General features: G+C 37.1%; 1 protein-coding gene across 1 annotated transcript in view; it reads left to right on the plus strand.

Moving 5' to 3' along the window:
* The first annotated feature begins 1,261 nt into the window (after positions 1 to 1,261).
* The window catches only part of TBC1D32 (TBC1 domain family member 32), a 238,765-nt gene continuing 226,298 nt past the window's right edge, over positions 1,262 to 13,728 (plus strand). Inside the window, exons 1-3 of the mRNA XM_037742935.1 lie at positions 1,262 to 1,415; positions 1,596 to 1,752; positions 13,358 to 13,519. Coding sequence (XP_037598863.1) covers positions 1,598 to 1,752; positions 13,358 to 13,519 — 317 coding nt within the window. The 5' untranslated portion in view covers positions 1,262 to 1,415; positions 1,596 to 1,597. The remainder of the gene's footprint in view (positions 1,416 to 1,595; positions 1,753 to 13,357; positions 13,520 to 13,728) is intronic.

Here is a 13,728-nt window from a genome sequence, read left to right on the forward strand (position 1 = left end):
AAGAAATTTTGTTCTGAATTTTACCGATAATAGTTTATTTACTATTTCAGAAAATCACATCACTAATGGCTATCTTAGTCTTCGTGTCTGAGTTGTCAATATAACCATCTGTGTTAATTTGAATATACAGCTGTCACATTGCTGGTAACTCTATTTATGTGTATGCACAGACACGCACATATACATATTGGGTTTTAACCATCACCCACAAATAAAGTTGCAAATATGCCTACTCTGCTAATATTTTTTTCCCCTTATGCAGTAGACAATCAAGATTTAGCATACATTTCATGAAGCTACATGCCGCTAGAGCTGGCAACGCTGAATCATACTTTTGCTTCTGGAAGTAATAGCGTAAACATCAAAGAGGACATGAATCCTGGCTAATATGTGATGTGTACCTGATACTAGGGAAGTAAAATATAAGATTGGATAAAGGAGAATTCATTGACATTGAACCACTTATCAGTGGGACGGCTCCATACAGCCTGGACATAACCATGGTCTGGTGAATTGATCTAGACTGGTAACTGGATGAGGGATCATTAATATCCACTGCAGCTTCCTGCATTATAATCTTTGTATATGATATCATATAGCGTCTCTCTGGAATTCAATTGCATCCTACCATTTGCAGGAAAATCTCGAATCCCTTAATGTGCCAACAGATTAGACCCTTCCAGATGTCACCAATTTACTTCTTTAGCTTCCTCACCTCCTCTTTCTAACCCTATTACCTCAAGTGACTACACTTGAGGCTCCAGTTCTTTGCATGTCCTGTTTGCTCTCTCTGCTTCTTTCCTCAACTCCTCTATTGGACTGAAATGTAATTCTGGGTCTCCACAGCACCTACTTGGCACATTTTTTTTTTTTTTTCCTAGCGTGACATTTCATTGCACTGTATCGTAACCTTTAATTTCTTTTTCTGTTATTCATTGAGGGAGTCTTCTTAACTCCTAGCGAGCCGCTCCGTGAAGAAAGTGGTAAGGCGTAGGAACTCAATAGGTGTTAGCTGTCGGAGGAAAATAACACTGCAACTTTTCAATACCCTTCACTCTTCACTTAAGGCTCGTCAGGCTACTTTCAGTTTCACTTCTACTATCTTTCTTTTACTGATCACTTTCTCTTCGGACTTTCTTCCCTCCCAACCACAACGCGGCAGCGAGGGAGAGTGGCTGACCTGCACATTTTCTGGGTGCTCCCAGGTCACCTGGCGGCACGCCCTCCCACTGGGGAAGACTCATCAACGAGCTGACGTCACGCGCATCGCTGACGTTCCGTCTCCGGGCCCTCCCAGCAGATCATTTCTGATGTCTCTTGTGTTGTCAGTCGGGAGAGCCTGAGGTCTGTTAGTACTGAAGGCTTGCAGCGGCGAGTACCAGAGGCGAGACTTCGCGGACCCCTGCTTCCCCAAAGTAAGGTGACTCGTTTTCCAAAACGACGCGCGGGCAGGTGAGGGCCCACCCCCAAGCGCTCGCCGCGGTCTCCCTGGGAACGCCGGCGCGTGTGGCCGGGGCTGGGTGGGGGTGCGCGTGCGCAGTGCGCGGGTTTTGCTCGGACCCGAAGTAATGAGAGTGGGCGTTTGATTCCCGCAGGGATGGCCCCTTTGTCCAGCGAGGACCAAGCGATGGTGCAGGCAATGCTGAGGCAGTTGTTCCAGAGCGTGAAGGAGAAGATCACGGGTGCCCCCTCCCTGGAATGTGCCGAGGAGATTCTTTTACATCTGGAGGAAACTGATGAAAATTTTCACAAGTAAAATTGCTTTTGATGTCGTAAGCCTACAAATCATTAATCCAGAGAAGGTCCAGAGAAGGGTCGACAATATTAGTTTGATTATTGTTGTTAAAATAGTGCCCAACTTGGAGGTTTACGTTTTCTTTTATTTGCCGAAACGTCGAATTTATTTAACATTTATTCTTATTTCCTAAAACTTCTGCGGCCTCTCTCTGTCTCTCTCTCTAGATTTTTTGAGGGGGAATCTCGCTCTGTCGTCCCAGCTGGAGTGCAGTGGGATGACCTGGGCTCACTACAGCCTTCGCCTTCCGGGTTCAAGTGATTCTCCAGCCTCAGCCTCCCGAGTAGCTGGAATTACAGGTGCCCGCCACTGGACTCGGCTAATTTGTGTGTATTTAGTAAAGATGGGTTTCACCGTGTTGGCCAGGCTGGTCTTGAACTCCTGACCTCAAGTGATCTGCCTGTTTCGGCCTCCCAAAGTGCTGATATTACAGGCGTGAGCCACCGCGTTTGACCGCAGCCCTCATATTTTTACTGCTACAACCAGCATATCCTAATAATCCATTCCCCCGAGGCTTACCCAGGCAGCGCAGTAATAATCTCTTTGAAAGAATACTTCACGATTTAAAGGGATTCCTGTACTTTATTAAAAGCAATGAGTTCCAGCAATCTTAGCTCCTTTGCTGACATTTTCAGTGGCTGCACAAATTATTCACTCGGAACACTGCAAAGGGAATATATTGGACATGAGATCATTAGTTTCCTATGGAATAGTTTTTTAAGTTCTCCAAAGGGGTAAGCCACATAACTGTCTGTGATACGTGTCAGAAAAGTAAGTGACAGAGAAGGGGGACAGAGTGCTCTGCTCGTGGGAGCAGTAGGGAAAAGAGGTTTAATGAATGAGGTGCCATTTGAAGTAGAGTTTGAAGATCTTTAGAGACCTATGTTTTTCTTTTGATTTGGTTCATATAATTTTAGTTAAGCCTCTGAATTTACAAGTCTACCTCCAGGTGCCTCCATTCATTATTAGTAGTATTTTTAATCTAGTGTTTGCATTTCATTTTGATCTGACAGAGATGACATTGGAAATTTGTCTAGTTACACTACCTTTACTGACTCTTGGATACTCTTGGGTACCCTGAAGTCCTACTTACCTGGAATGCCTACCAATATCATATGTGCATCAGGGCATTTTTGAGTTCTTTAAAATTCTATGCACACGTTTGTGTTTATTTGCAGTTTTGTAGGGGAGTATTTATAGTTTTCACTACTTCGCAATTGAGTTTTAAAAAGCATGGAAGAGTTTCTAATTTCTTTAGTATTTCTGATTATACATACGATTTCTTTTGTATTTCCATGATTTTCTTCTTTATTTTCTCATTAAATTCACTATTAATACCTGTTATTAGATGATAAGATTATTCTGGAGCTACCAGAGACTGGCTTTTATTGGTTAGCTTTAGATTTATTTATTAGATTTATTAAACAGTGGATTACAGAAAAATTAGAACTTTTTCAAATATAGATTGGGTGATTAATGTTTTGTAAGCTCATGTAATGATAATTTACCTCACACACATCCACATCAAGCGTTATGTTTGGGATTTCATTTCTGGTTTTTATTTTACATGGAGTTGTTTAAATAATCTGTAAATTACTGAGTAAGTTTTTGCTAGGATCATATTCTGGGAATTTGGCCGTTTCATCTAGATTTTCAAACTTATTTATATAAAGGTTTTCATGAATATCCTGTTATCTTTTTAGTATTTCCAGTATCTGTAGTAATGTTCCTTTTCGTTTTTTGTGTCTTCCCACTTTTGCTCTTCATCTGTTATGCTAGAAATTTATTTTATTAGCCTTTTCAAAGAACCAACTTTTAGCTTTTTCTCCTCCTTTCTGTTATCTAGATACATATAGTTTTTTTTGTTTCATTAATTTCTGCACTTTATTTTTTCTTACGTGAGAAACCTTTAACCTTATTGTACTGGATTCTAGCTTATTAGTTTGAAGCTCTTTTTTTCTTTTTTAGTAGAAGCATTTAAAGTTACACATTTGCCTATAATTATTGCTTTAGCTGTATCCATTTAAAAATGCTTTTTCAAGTTAAAATTGGATCATTGTAGTTCCTCTCAGAAGTCTAATGACTCTTGTTATACTGTATTTACTCTTCAATAGCTCATTAGGTAGATTAAATAAATGCTTGTTGAATGACATGCACGGTTAATAGTTACTATTTACTAAAGCTGTTTACTTATGGCCTGCCTAAAAAACAATCCAGACACACTAAAATTATAGCTAGTTTAAAAGTAAGACTTGACTTAGAATGCTAAAAGTCATTTTTAGTATTAAAAATAGGATAAATTCATAATGTCTTAGCTGCACTAGCCAGAGATCTGTGTCTTAGGAGGACGGAACTCTTATGCGCGAAGGGAAAAGGGTTGCTGCTTAACTTTGGCATTTTCATAGAATTTTACAATCTCAGAGTTGGAAGGGATCTTAAAGGTCAGCTATTTCAGGTGCCCGTATTTTCATTTCTCTTTCTTTCAGTGACCTAACTCTCCTTCAACACTTACTGTTCTAGAGTCACTTATGTGTGTCTTCCTTTCCAAAGTGTTTATTTCAGAATTATTCATTTGCCATCTCCACTATTAGAACATTGATTCCTTAAATCCAAGTGATGTTGGCCTGTAATTATCAACAAAAATAATCTCATCAAAAGACTTATAAGGGGAGGCTGGGCATGGTGGCTTATGCCTGTAATTCCAGAACTTTGAGAGGCCAAGGCAGATGGATTACTTGAAGTAAGGAGTTTAAGAGCAGCCTGGCCAACATGGTGAAACCCTGTTTCTGAAAATACAATAAAAAAGTTAGCCAGATGTGGTGGTGGGCACTGATAATCCCAGCTACTTGGGAGGCTGAGGCAGGAGAATCCCAGCAACTCTGAAGACAAAAGTTGCAGTGAGCTGAGATCCTGCCACTGTACTCCAGTCTGGGTGACAGAGGGAGAGAGAGACACCATCTCAAAAAAAAAAAAAAAAAAAAAAAAAAAAAGGGCTTAGGGGAAACTGTGTTGCTGGGCTGTTAACATTTTTGTAAGAAGATGGTTTTTAAGACAGTTGATGTAATTTCAGGCAGTATAAAAAAGTGAGGGAAAGTATCAGTTGGGGAGAAACTACAGTGTAGGCAGTACAACCATATCTAGGCATTCATTCTATGGGACAGCTAACATACTATCTCTGCTTTTCATAGGCACTTCTCTTTTTCTGCTGTAAACTGTACATACTCTCTAAAAGATCCAAGCTCTTATGCTTTTCTCCAAGAATGGCAGCAATGATTTGAGGCCTGGTGGGAGAGGAGAGAGAGAAGAGGACGTTGCTTTCATTATGTGTATATGTGTTGTGTAAATTTTTACATGCAGACTGGCTCCTTATAAAGCAGCATTGCTTTTCAACCTTTGCTGCACTGGAATCATCTGGGGGCTATTTAGAAAAATACTGATGCTTGGTCCTCACCACAGATGAATCAAAATTTCCTGGGGGTTTTGACCGAGGAGAAGTGGTAGAGGCTGGGCCTTGGTGGTTTTAAACAAAGCTTTCTATGTACGTCTAAGATGCAGTTAGAGTTGAGACCTCAGAATTAGAACATAGTTACTGGCATTTCAATGAGATATGGTTATTTGTTGTTTTTTAAAGTACCTACCAATTCTAATGATTTTAATGGTCTCTAATGCAGAGGCTCACCTTTGTAGCCTTCTCACTTGATAAGTTTTTGATACAGAAGGACCACAGTAATATTAATTGAATTGGGTATTATTCTTTTACAGAAGAATTTACCAGTGAATTTTTAATCAGGAAACTCTAGTATGTTTAAGTGGTAACGTCAGGAAAATATTCCTTCTGGGCCGGGATCAGTGGCTCACGCCTGTAATCCCAGCACTTTGGAAGGTCTGGGTGGGCAGATCACTTAACACCAGGAGTTCAAGACTAGCTTGGGCAACATGGCAAAACGCTATCTCTACAAAAAATATAAAATTAGTTGGGTACAGTGGCACATGCCTGTAGTCCCAGCTGCTTGTAGGTCTGAGGTGGGAGGATCTCTTGAGCCCAGAATGTGAAGGCTGCAGCCTACCTCACTGCAGTGAGCCTAGGCAACAGAGCAAGACTCTGTCTCAAAATAAAACAAAATAAAATAAGAAAATAGTCATTCTCTAAGGTGATATACCTGTATGGAGAAATTACCAAGAATTATGTGTGCTTCTATAATTAATGAATGAATTCCTTGTAATTGTTTATCATGAGCCAAAAGCTTATTTTTTGGCCTAAAAAGTTGTAGGAGATGTAAAATACTTGTTCTTTCTACTTCATGGCCTTTTATACACTAATGTGATATATAAGCTTAAGTTTGTCATATAATTCTGTGATTCTGAAATATAACCTATTTTAAGAATTCCTCATGTCAGCATTATAACCACTAATTATAATTCATAACCACTAATAAAGCACTTTAAAAAATATCATTAGTGATAATTATTTTCATATATGATTGAATATTTCTTACTTTTATAAATAGCTGAAAGGATGACTTTTTTGAAACAAACTTGTACCACTTAGATTTTTTAATGTCCTTATGTTGTAAGAGTAACTTCTGTACCTCTCCATATTTTTATATAAACACTCTGAACATGTCAGAAGTTTATCATAGAAAACAGTTATTGCATTTTCTTGGAAAATATAAGTAGAAAGTCTGGAGAAAAAAGAATGGAAAAAGTGAATGTTCTTTTACTCAACTTGGTAATTTTTTTATGTAAATGTGAAGAATTTCAAATCATCAGTTACTAGCGATGAATGATCAGATACATTGCTGTGTATTTTAATTGAGCTGCTTCTGAAATGTGGTGAGCTCCACTCCACATGTCTTTCTTTATTAACGAATAGCTGCCCTCTTAGGTTTTTATGTCCCTCTTTGGAGAATATTTTGTAAAAGATATTTTGCATTCATTTAATAATAGTGTCATTGGAACCATATTTTTATTTTTTTCTCATAAATTCCTTCTAAAGTAACATGGTTAGTCAAATGTATGTATAGTATATTTGGTGAGAAAAATGTCAAAGGATATGAAAACACTATTATATATAATAAAACATTTTAATTTTAGGATTATCCTCACCATTAAGTAGTGGGCAACTGAAATTTAGTAAGGTCAGGTGTTTTGCCTAAGTTTGCAAGATTGGTCAGTATAAACTTCAGAATTTAAATATGAAGCAAACCTTCATAGATTATTAAAAGAACTGTAACAATAATGAACTTGTTTATTCATTGTACAGACTATATCTTTTAAAAAACTGTAGCAATGGCTCATGCCTGTAACCCCAGCACTTTGGGAGCTGGAGACGGGCGGATCACCTGAGGTCGGGAGCTCAAGACCAGCTCGATCAACATGGAGAAACCCCAAAATACAAAATTAGCCAGGCATGGTGGCACATACCTGTAATCCCAGCTACTTGGGACGCTGAGGCAGGAGAATTGCTTGAACCTGGGACGTTGAGGTTGTGGTGAGCCAAGATCACGCCATTGCACTCCAGCCTGGGCAAGAAGAGCAAAACTCTGTCTCAAAAAACAAAACAAAAAAATAAAAAAAAACTGTAGTAAAACCAGTTATTAGAAAATTTTAAAATGAATAGTGAATACTAGTAGACTTTAATTAAAATAGAAATAGGTGGAAGTTGTATTTATTGTAACCCATGTCAGTCAAAACTGTATTATTCCTGGCCGGACGCTGTGGCTCACGCCTGTAATCCTAGCACTTTGGGAGGCCGAGGTCGGTAGATCACCTGAGGTCAGGAGTTCAAGACCAGCCTGGCCATCATGGTGAAACCCCATCTTAAAAAACAAAAAACAAAAACAACCAAAAAAGCTATATTATTCCTATTGCAATCTTGATATTTTAAGCACAATTGGAATATGTGAAATGTGAAAATGTTAACAGCCTGCTTAAAGATCTGAAAGGATAGGACCTAAGTTGTAGCAGAATTGATTTAAATTCAACCTAGTAAGAATATTTTAAAATAAGTTATTAAGCATGATATGGATTTTTCAGAGAGATTTTGTATTTCTTGAATAGAAATTTTAAACATATAGGGCATTCACCAGTATATTTACTGACTAGAATTTTGTAATTCTTGGAGACAGAGGGTATAAAAAAGTCAAAGTAGCATTCTGCAGGCCATATTTGGTCTGTGGACATGTTTACTTTGACTACATTAAAAAAGAAGGAAAGCATTTCAAAATTGAGAGTTAACATTTAAAAATCAGTTTTCTAGCTTTTCTTAAAACATTAACAGGCTAACACCAGGCTCATATTTCTTAGGGACAAGTTGCTGGAACTGTGTAGAAGCTTTGCCTTTAGTTGGGGCGTGTCTTCATTTCACCACAGCCTCTATCCATTCTCTCTCATACATGGCTAGCTTCCTTCTGTAGCATCTGACTTTGCAACCCCTGGGATAAGTATAGGGACCTTTTGAAAGTCTTCTTGAGGCATCCAGGGCTTTTATACAAAATAACTAGAATATGTTATACCTCCAGATTATTTTCTAAAAATGATGCAATGGTAATATTTGATTTAAAAATTGGTAGTTACTGTCAATCTTTGGGATGAGGTAGAGATTTCATAAGAGCTAGTACATAGCACCAATGCTATCAGGATTACAGTGTGGGAAACACAGTACTTAATTTTGTAGAACTGTGTTTTTCCCTGCTTCATTGTAATAATAATTTTCTTTTTTTAGATTCAGGGAATACATGCCTAGGTTTGTTCATGGGTATATTGCATGATGCTGAGGTTTGGGCTTCTATTGGTCATGTTGCCTAAATAGTAAACACAGTGCCTTGATAGGTAGTTTTTTTAACTCTCTTGCTTCCTCCCTGTCTCCTATCTTTTAGAGTCTCAGTGTCTGTTGTTCTCATCGTTGTAACAATATTTTCTATCCTGGGGCGCCATTAGCTACTTTATTTAGTATTTTATGGGGTACTGCCATGAATTCCGATGGTAAAAGAAACAATGCAAAATTAATTGTTAGATGAAAATTTGAAGTCTTGGGTACTCTTACCTAATGAGTAGAAGGCCCACTTGAAGAAATGACTGTGTTCATTAATTTGGGATTGGAGGCTCTCAAAGTTTCTCAGTGGTCCCTGAGTCAGCAGAACACCCTGAGGGTATAAAGGCAGGCTGGCAGTCCTTTCATGATAAAGGGCCTTTCCACCCCTGGAGACTTTTTTTTTTTCTAGAAGATTCTTTTGAAAAGAGCAATAACCTCTTAAAACAAGATTTAACCTTGGGTTCATTTAATTTAGAACTTAGATGAAAACCTGAAAGCATTTTGAATGAGTCTTCTGGAGATATTACTGTGGTTACAGGTAAAAATTATGTCACTAGAAAAAAGCATGAGGTTATTCAAATATCCACAGAGTAGATTTAAAAGTTTTTCAGGATATTTGCTGTTTGCATTTGTTGCTAAATGTGGAGATTTTTTTAAAAAATGAATTTTACTTTTAAAATGACAATAATTGAACATATTTGTGAAGTACATAGTGATGTTTCCATTCATGGAGAGTGATCAAATCACGGTAATTAGCATATTCATCATCTGAGACATTTATCATTTCTTTCAATTCAGCATCTTTCTTGTAGGTATTTGAAACTATATAATGCATTATTGTTACTATAGTCATCCTACAGTGGAATAGAACATGAACTTATTCCTCCCGTCTAGCTATAATTTTGTATCCTTTAAGAATCTCTCTCTATCCCTTCCTTCTCTGTAGGGATTTTTTTTGATGTGTCTTTTATCTTAGAATTGTGTTTTCTTAGCTTTATTGACTACATTTTGTTAATGTGCTTGTGTTAAATTTCCTTATGGTCTCAATTACAGATATATCCTTTGTGTTGCTTACAGATTGGGCTTTATAACAAAGCATACCCAGAGTTATACTTCTCAGTTAAATATTCATTTCTTCTAATTGGCTGATAAAAACTAAGAAATAAGGATAATTCTATCTTTTCATAGTAGGTATTGGTGGTGAGATGTAGAATTCATCTTCAGAGAGACTCTTCCTTCAATTTCAGAGAAAAAACTTAGACTATCCCCATCTTCCATTTGCTGCTAAATATTTCAGAGGTGTGGAGGAAAACAGTGGTGTGTCTGACTAACTTTGGGCAGGACTGTGAAGGAAGTAGAGTTTTAAGGACCTCTCCAGTCTCCTCTCTCTGTACTTTCTATCACATTCGTTTTTCTTTCTTTGCCTGGTAGTAAAAGGCTGGATGTGAGGTCATAATGGTTGGGTTGAAAGAATAATCCATTCTAGGATTTTTTTTTTTTCCATTTTTAAAGATGTTTCAAAGAAAGCAGTGATACTTTTATGGAATTGAAATATCAGATATTCTGATTCTTGATTCATTGGGTTCCTGGTTGTTAAGGCATGGTTGAGGTGGAGAACTAAGAGCCTATTTTGACTTACGTCATCATGCACATCTGCCAACTCTGTCTCAGAGCCAACTGTGTGTAGAAGCAGTATGAGGATTGTCAGATATGATACAATTGAGAGCATCTTTAGGGTTCTCTTGAAACCTTAATTTTTGAATTCTTTTTCTTACCTGTGTGATTTCGCTGTTTTATATAGAATGTGCAAATATTTGGTTTATAATTGGACATACACAAATGAAATAATAAGCTAATATTTAGTGTAGATAGGAAGTTTCCATGTATATGGGAAGATCTTCAAATAATATAAGGCAGTGATGAATTACCAAAAGAAGCACAAACTATTTAGATAATGATTAGAGGCTGTTTTCTATGATATATGATTCAGTGAGCTTTGGATTTTGTTTTTCTTGGATTGTACTTTTGAAAATTAATGTTTGCTATTTCAATCTAATGGTATAGGACATTAGCTTTACAAAATAGCTTCATCTTCCTCTTCTACTCTTCTTAATACTTACTCCCTTAATGCATATAATTTACTAGCTAAACATCGAGTATAAATATTGAACATTTTAAAGTAAATTCAATCAATAATTTAAATATTTAAGTACATTATACTTTTAAATTTAATATGCCAGTTATAATTTTTGGAGAATAAATTGTTAATTTTTCTCTCAAAATGAAAGAAATTGAAATAATATACAAATTGGTAAAGATATGAGTATTACATTTATTTATTTCCCTTTTCACTCTATTTACAAGTACAAAATACAACGTTGTTGATATTTTTACATCTTTGGGACAGTGTAGGATTATGGGTTTAATGGGAGTAACATGGGCTTTGGAGTAAAGTGAACGAATTGGTAGCTTATGAATTTAACAAGGTTTTTTCATGTTTTGAATCTGTGTCATCTATTTTGCTTAACACATGGTAAATAAAATATTAATAAAGTGCTTAGCACAGAGTTTAGCATGGCAGTCACTTAAAGTTAGTTTATTACTTTTTTTTTTTTTTGAGATGGCATCTCACTCTGTCGCCAAGCTGGAGTACAGTGATGCAATCTTGGCTAACTGCAACCTCTGCCTCCCTGGTTTAAGCAATTCTTCAGCTTCAGCCTCCTGGGTAGCTGGGACTACAGGCGCATGCCACCACACCCAGCTAATTTTTGTATTTTTAGTAGAGACGGGATTTTACCATGTTGGCCAGGATGGTCTTGATCTCCTGACCTCATGATCTGCCTGCCTCAGCCTCTCAAAGTGCTGGGATTTCAGGTGTGAGCCACCGTGCCTGACCAGCTTATCACTTTCTTATAAGATCAACATGGTTGGAGGTTTGTTGGGAATATTGAATGCAGCCTCATTTTAGTAGAGATACTCTTATAAAGAGATCTGATTGGTTAGATATTTAAAGTCCAGGCCAAGGAAGCTATATTTGACCATGGAAGATAATAGGCAGCCAATAATTTTGTTTTAATTCAGCAAATATTTATTGAGACTTTATGTGCATGCATGATATGGTATGAGGCATTGGTTTGAGTAAAATGGCTCTAGCTGTGACCGAAATAATAAAATCAGTTATTTTGGAAGGCTAATGTGACTACAGTGTGGGGCATGAATATGAGAGGGAAGAGAAGAGACAGAAGTGAGAAGACAAGAAGGCTGCTGCAGTAATCTCTGTGTGAAGTGATATGGCTTTGAACTGATTGATAGAGAAAAAAGGGAGGCAGTGATGGAAGTCAGAGATGTACAGGAAGCATTAACATGTATTGGTGGCTGAATGGATATGATTGAGTTGATGGGTAAGGGGTGCAGAAAATGCAGACATGAAAGAGCATTCCATGTTTTCAAGTTTGAAAATCTTAAAAAACAATGCTGTTAGTGCCAAAATTGTGGGTGGTTGGAAAGAGGAGAGTGCTTTTTGCTGTACACTTTCTTTCTTTCTTTTTTTTTTCTTTGCATTCCTCTTTTCTTTTTCTTATACGAGATTATAGGAAGGATACGAAGCCATCTATGGGGGGTAATTATAGCATGATGTCATCAGAAATGTGTTAATAGACATTAAATGAATGAGGAATTAACGACAAAAACAAACGTTTAGAAAAGATAAGCAAGTTCAAATTCACAGCCACTGATGTAGAAAATGAAGAGAAAAACCTTTCCCCAGTGCTGTGTTTCAATCTAACAAGTGTTTATAAAGTGTCTACTATGTACAGAATATTTCAGATGATAGACAAGTGGATTTGTTCTGTTGTCAAGTCTATCAACAATGTAGACATCTGGGCTTAGAGGTGGTCAGGAACCAAGTAGACGATAAAGCAGGTCACATAACTGCACCCAACAAAGTGTTTTGAGTGCCGATAGAGAAGGACAGAGTACTTTTGGGTCTTTGGTGAGAAAGGATGTCAGTTGTTGAGGAAAAAGGAAAGCTTTTATCAGAAGGTAGCATTTTAGGCTATAGAAGATATCTATAGGAGTGGTGGCAAAACACTGTAAATGGGTGAAATAATGTTTTCAAAGGTATTGGGAATAAAAATCACATGGAGCGTTAGGCATGTGTAGGTAGTAACAGGACGTAGATCTGGTGTGATAAATTGGAATCTGTGAGGGCTTTAATACCAAGACAAAATGTGTCTTGAATTTAATAATAGTGATAATCTTAGTAAGGTAAGAACTGTTTAGGTGGAAGTTACATTAATTACTACTTTCAAGATGTACACAAAACTCTTGTGATGATGGAAGTTAACTTTTTTCTAATTTCCTATTTAATAGTTACTATATTCTAGATGATTTTCCTCATCAACTTGAATAACTGAAAATCCTTAACAACTACTTTTCATACTCTTGACTGTCACATGTTAAAGATAGGAGCATAAAAAAGAAATGTGAAGAGACTCCTAACCCACTGAAGTTTAGGCTGCTTCTGAAATTTGCTTTTCCCTACTGTGGTAATCTTTAAATGATTTTTGCCAAGTGTCCCTGAAAAAAAAAAAGCCAAAAATTTGTAGATTAGCTTGATGGTTTGTGATGAATGACCAATCAAATCCTAGTTAAGGTAGGAAATATTAATGTTTCCTTTCTGCGTTGACCTTTTTTCCTGAATATGCTTATAATATTTACTGCATTTATTTTCTAAATATTTGTTTCAGCTATGAATTTGTGAAATACCTTAGACAGCATATATGCACCACTTTGGGTTCTATGATTGAAGAAGAAATGGAAAAATGCACATCTGATGAGAATCAGGGTGAAGAATGTGGCTATGACACAGTTGTACAGCACGTTAGTAAAAGAACTCAGGAATCCAAAGAGTGAGTATGCGCATAATAATATTTTCAAATAACTTATCCTTAAACAAGACCCCTCCCTCCCTCCCTTCCTTCTCTCTCCTTCCTTCCTTCTTTCCTCCTTCCTTCCCTCCCTCACTCCCTCCCCCGCCTCCCTTTCTTCCCTTCCTTCCTTCTTTCCTTCTTTCCTTCCTTCATTCCTTCCCCACATCCCTCCCTCCCTTCCTTCCTTC

Source organism: Cebus imitator, unplaced genomic scaffold, assembly GCF_001604975.1.
Source record: "Cebus imitator isolate Cc_AM_T3 unplaced genomic scaffold, Cebus_imitator-1.0 Scaffold130, whole genome shotgun sequence".
Lineage (NCBI taxonomy): Eukaryota > Metazoa > Chordata > Mammalia > Primates > Cebidae > Cebus > Cebus imitator.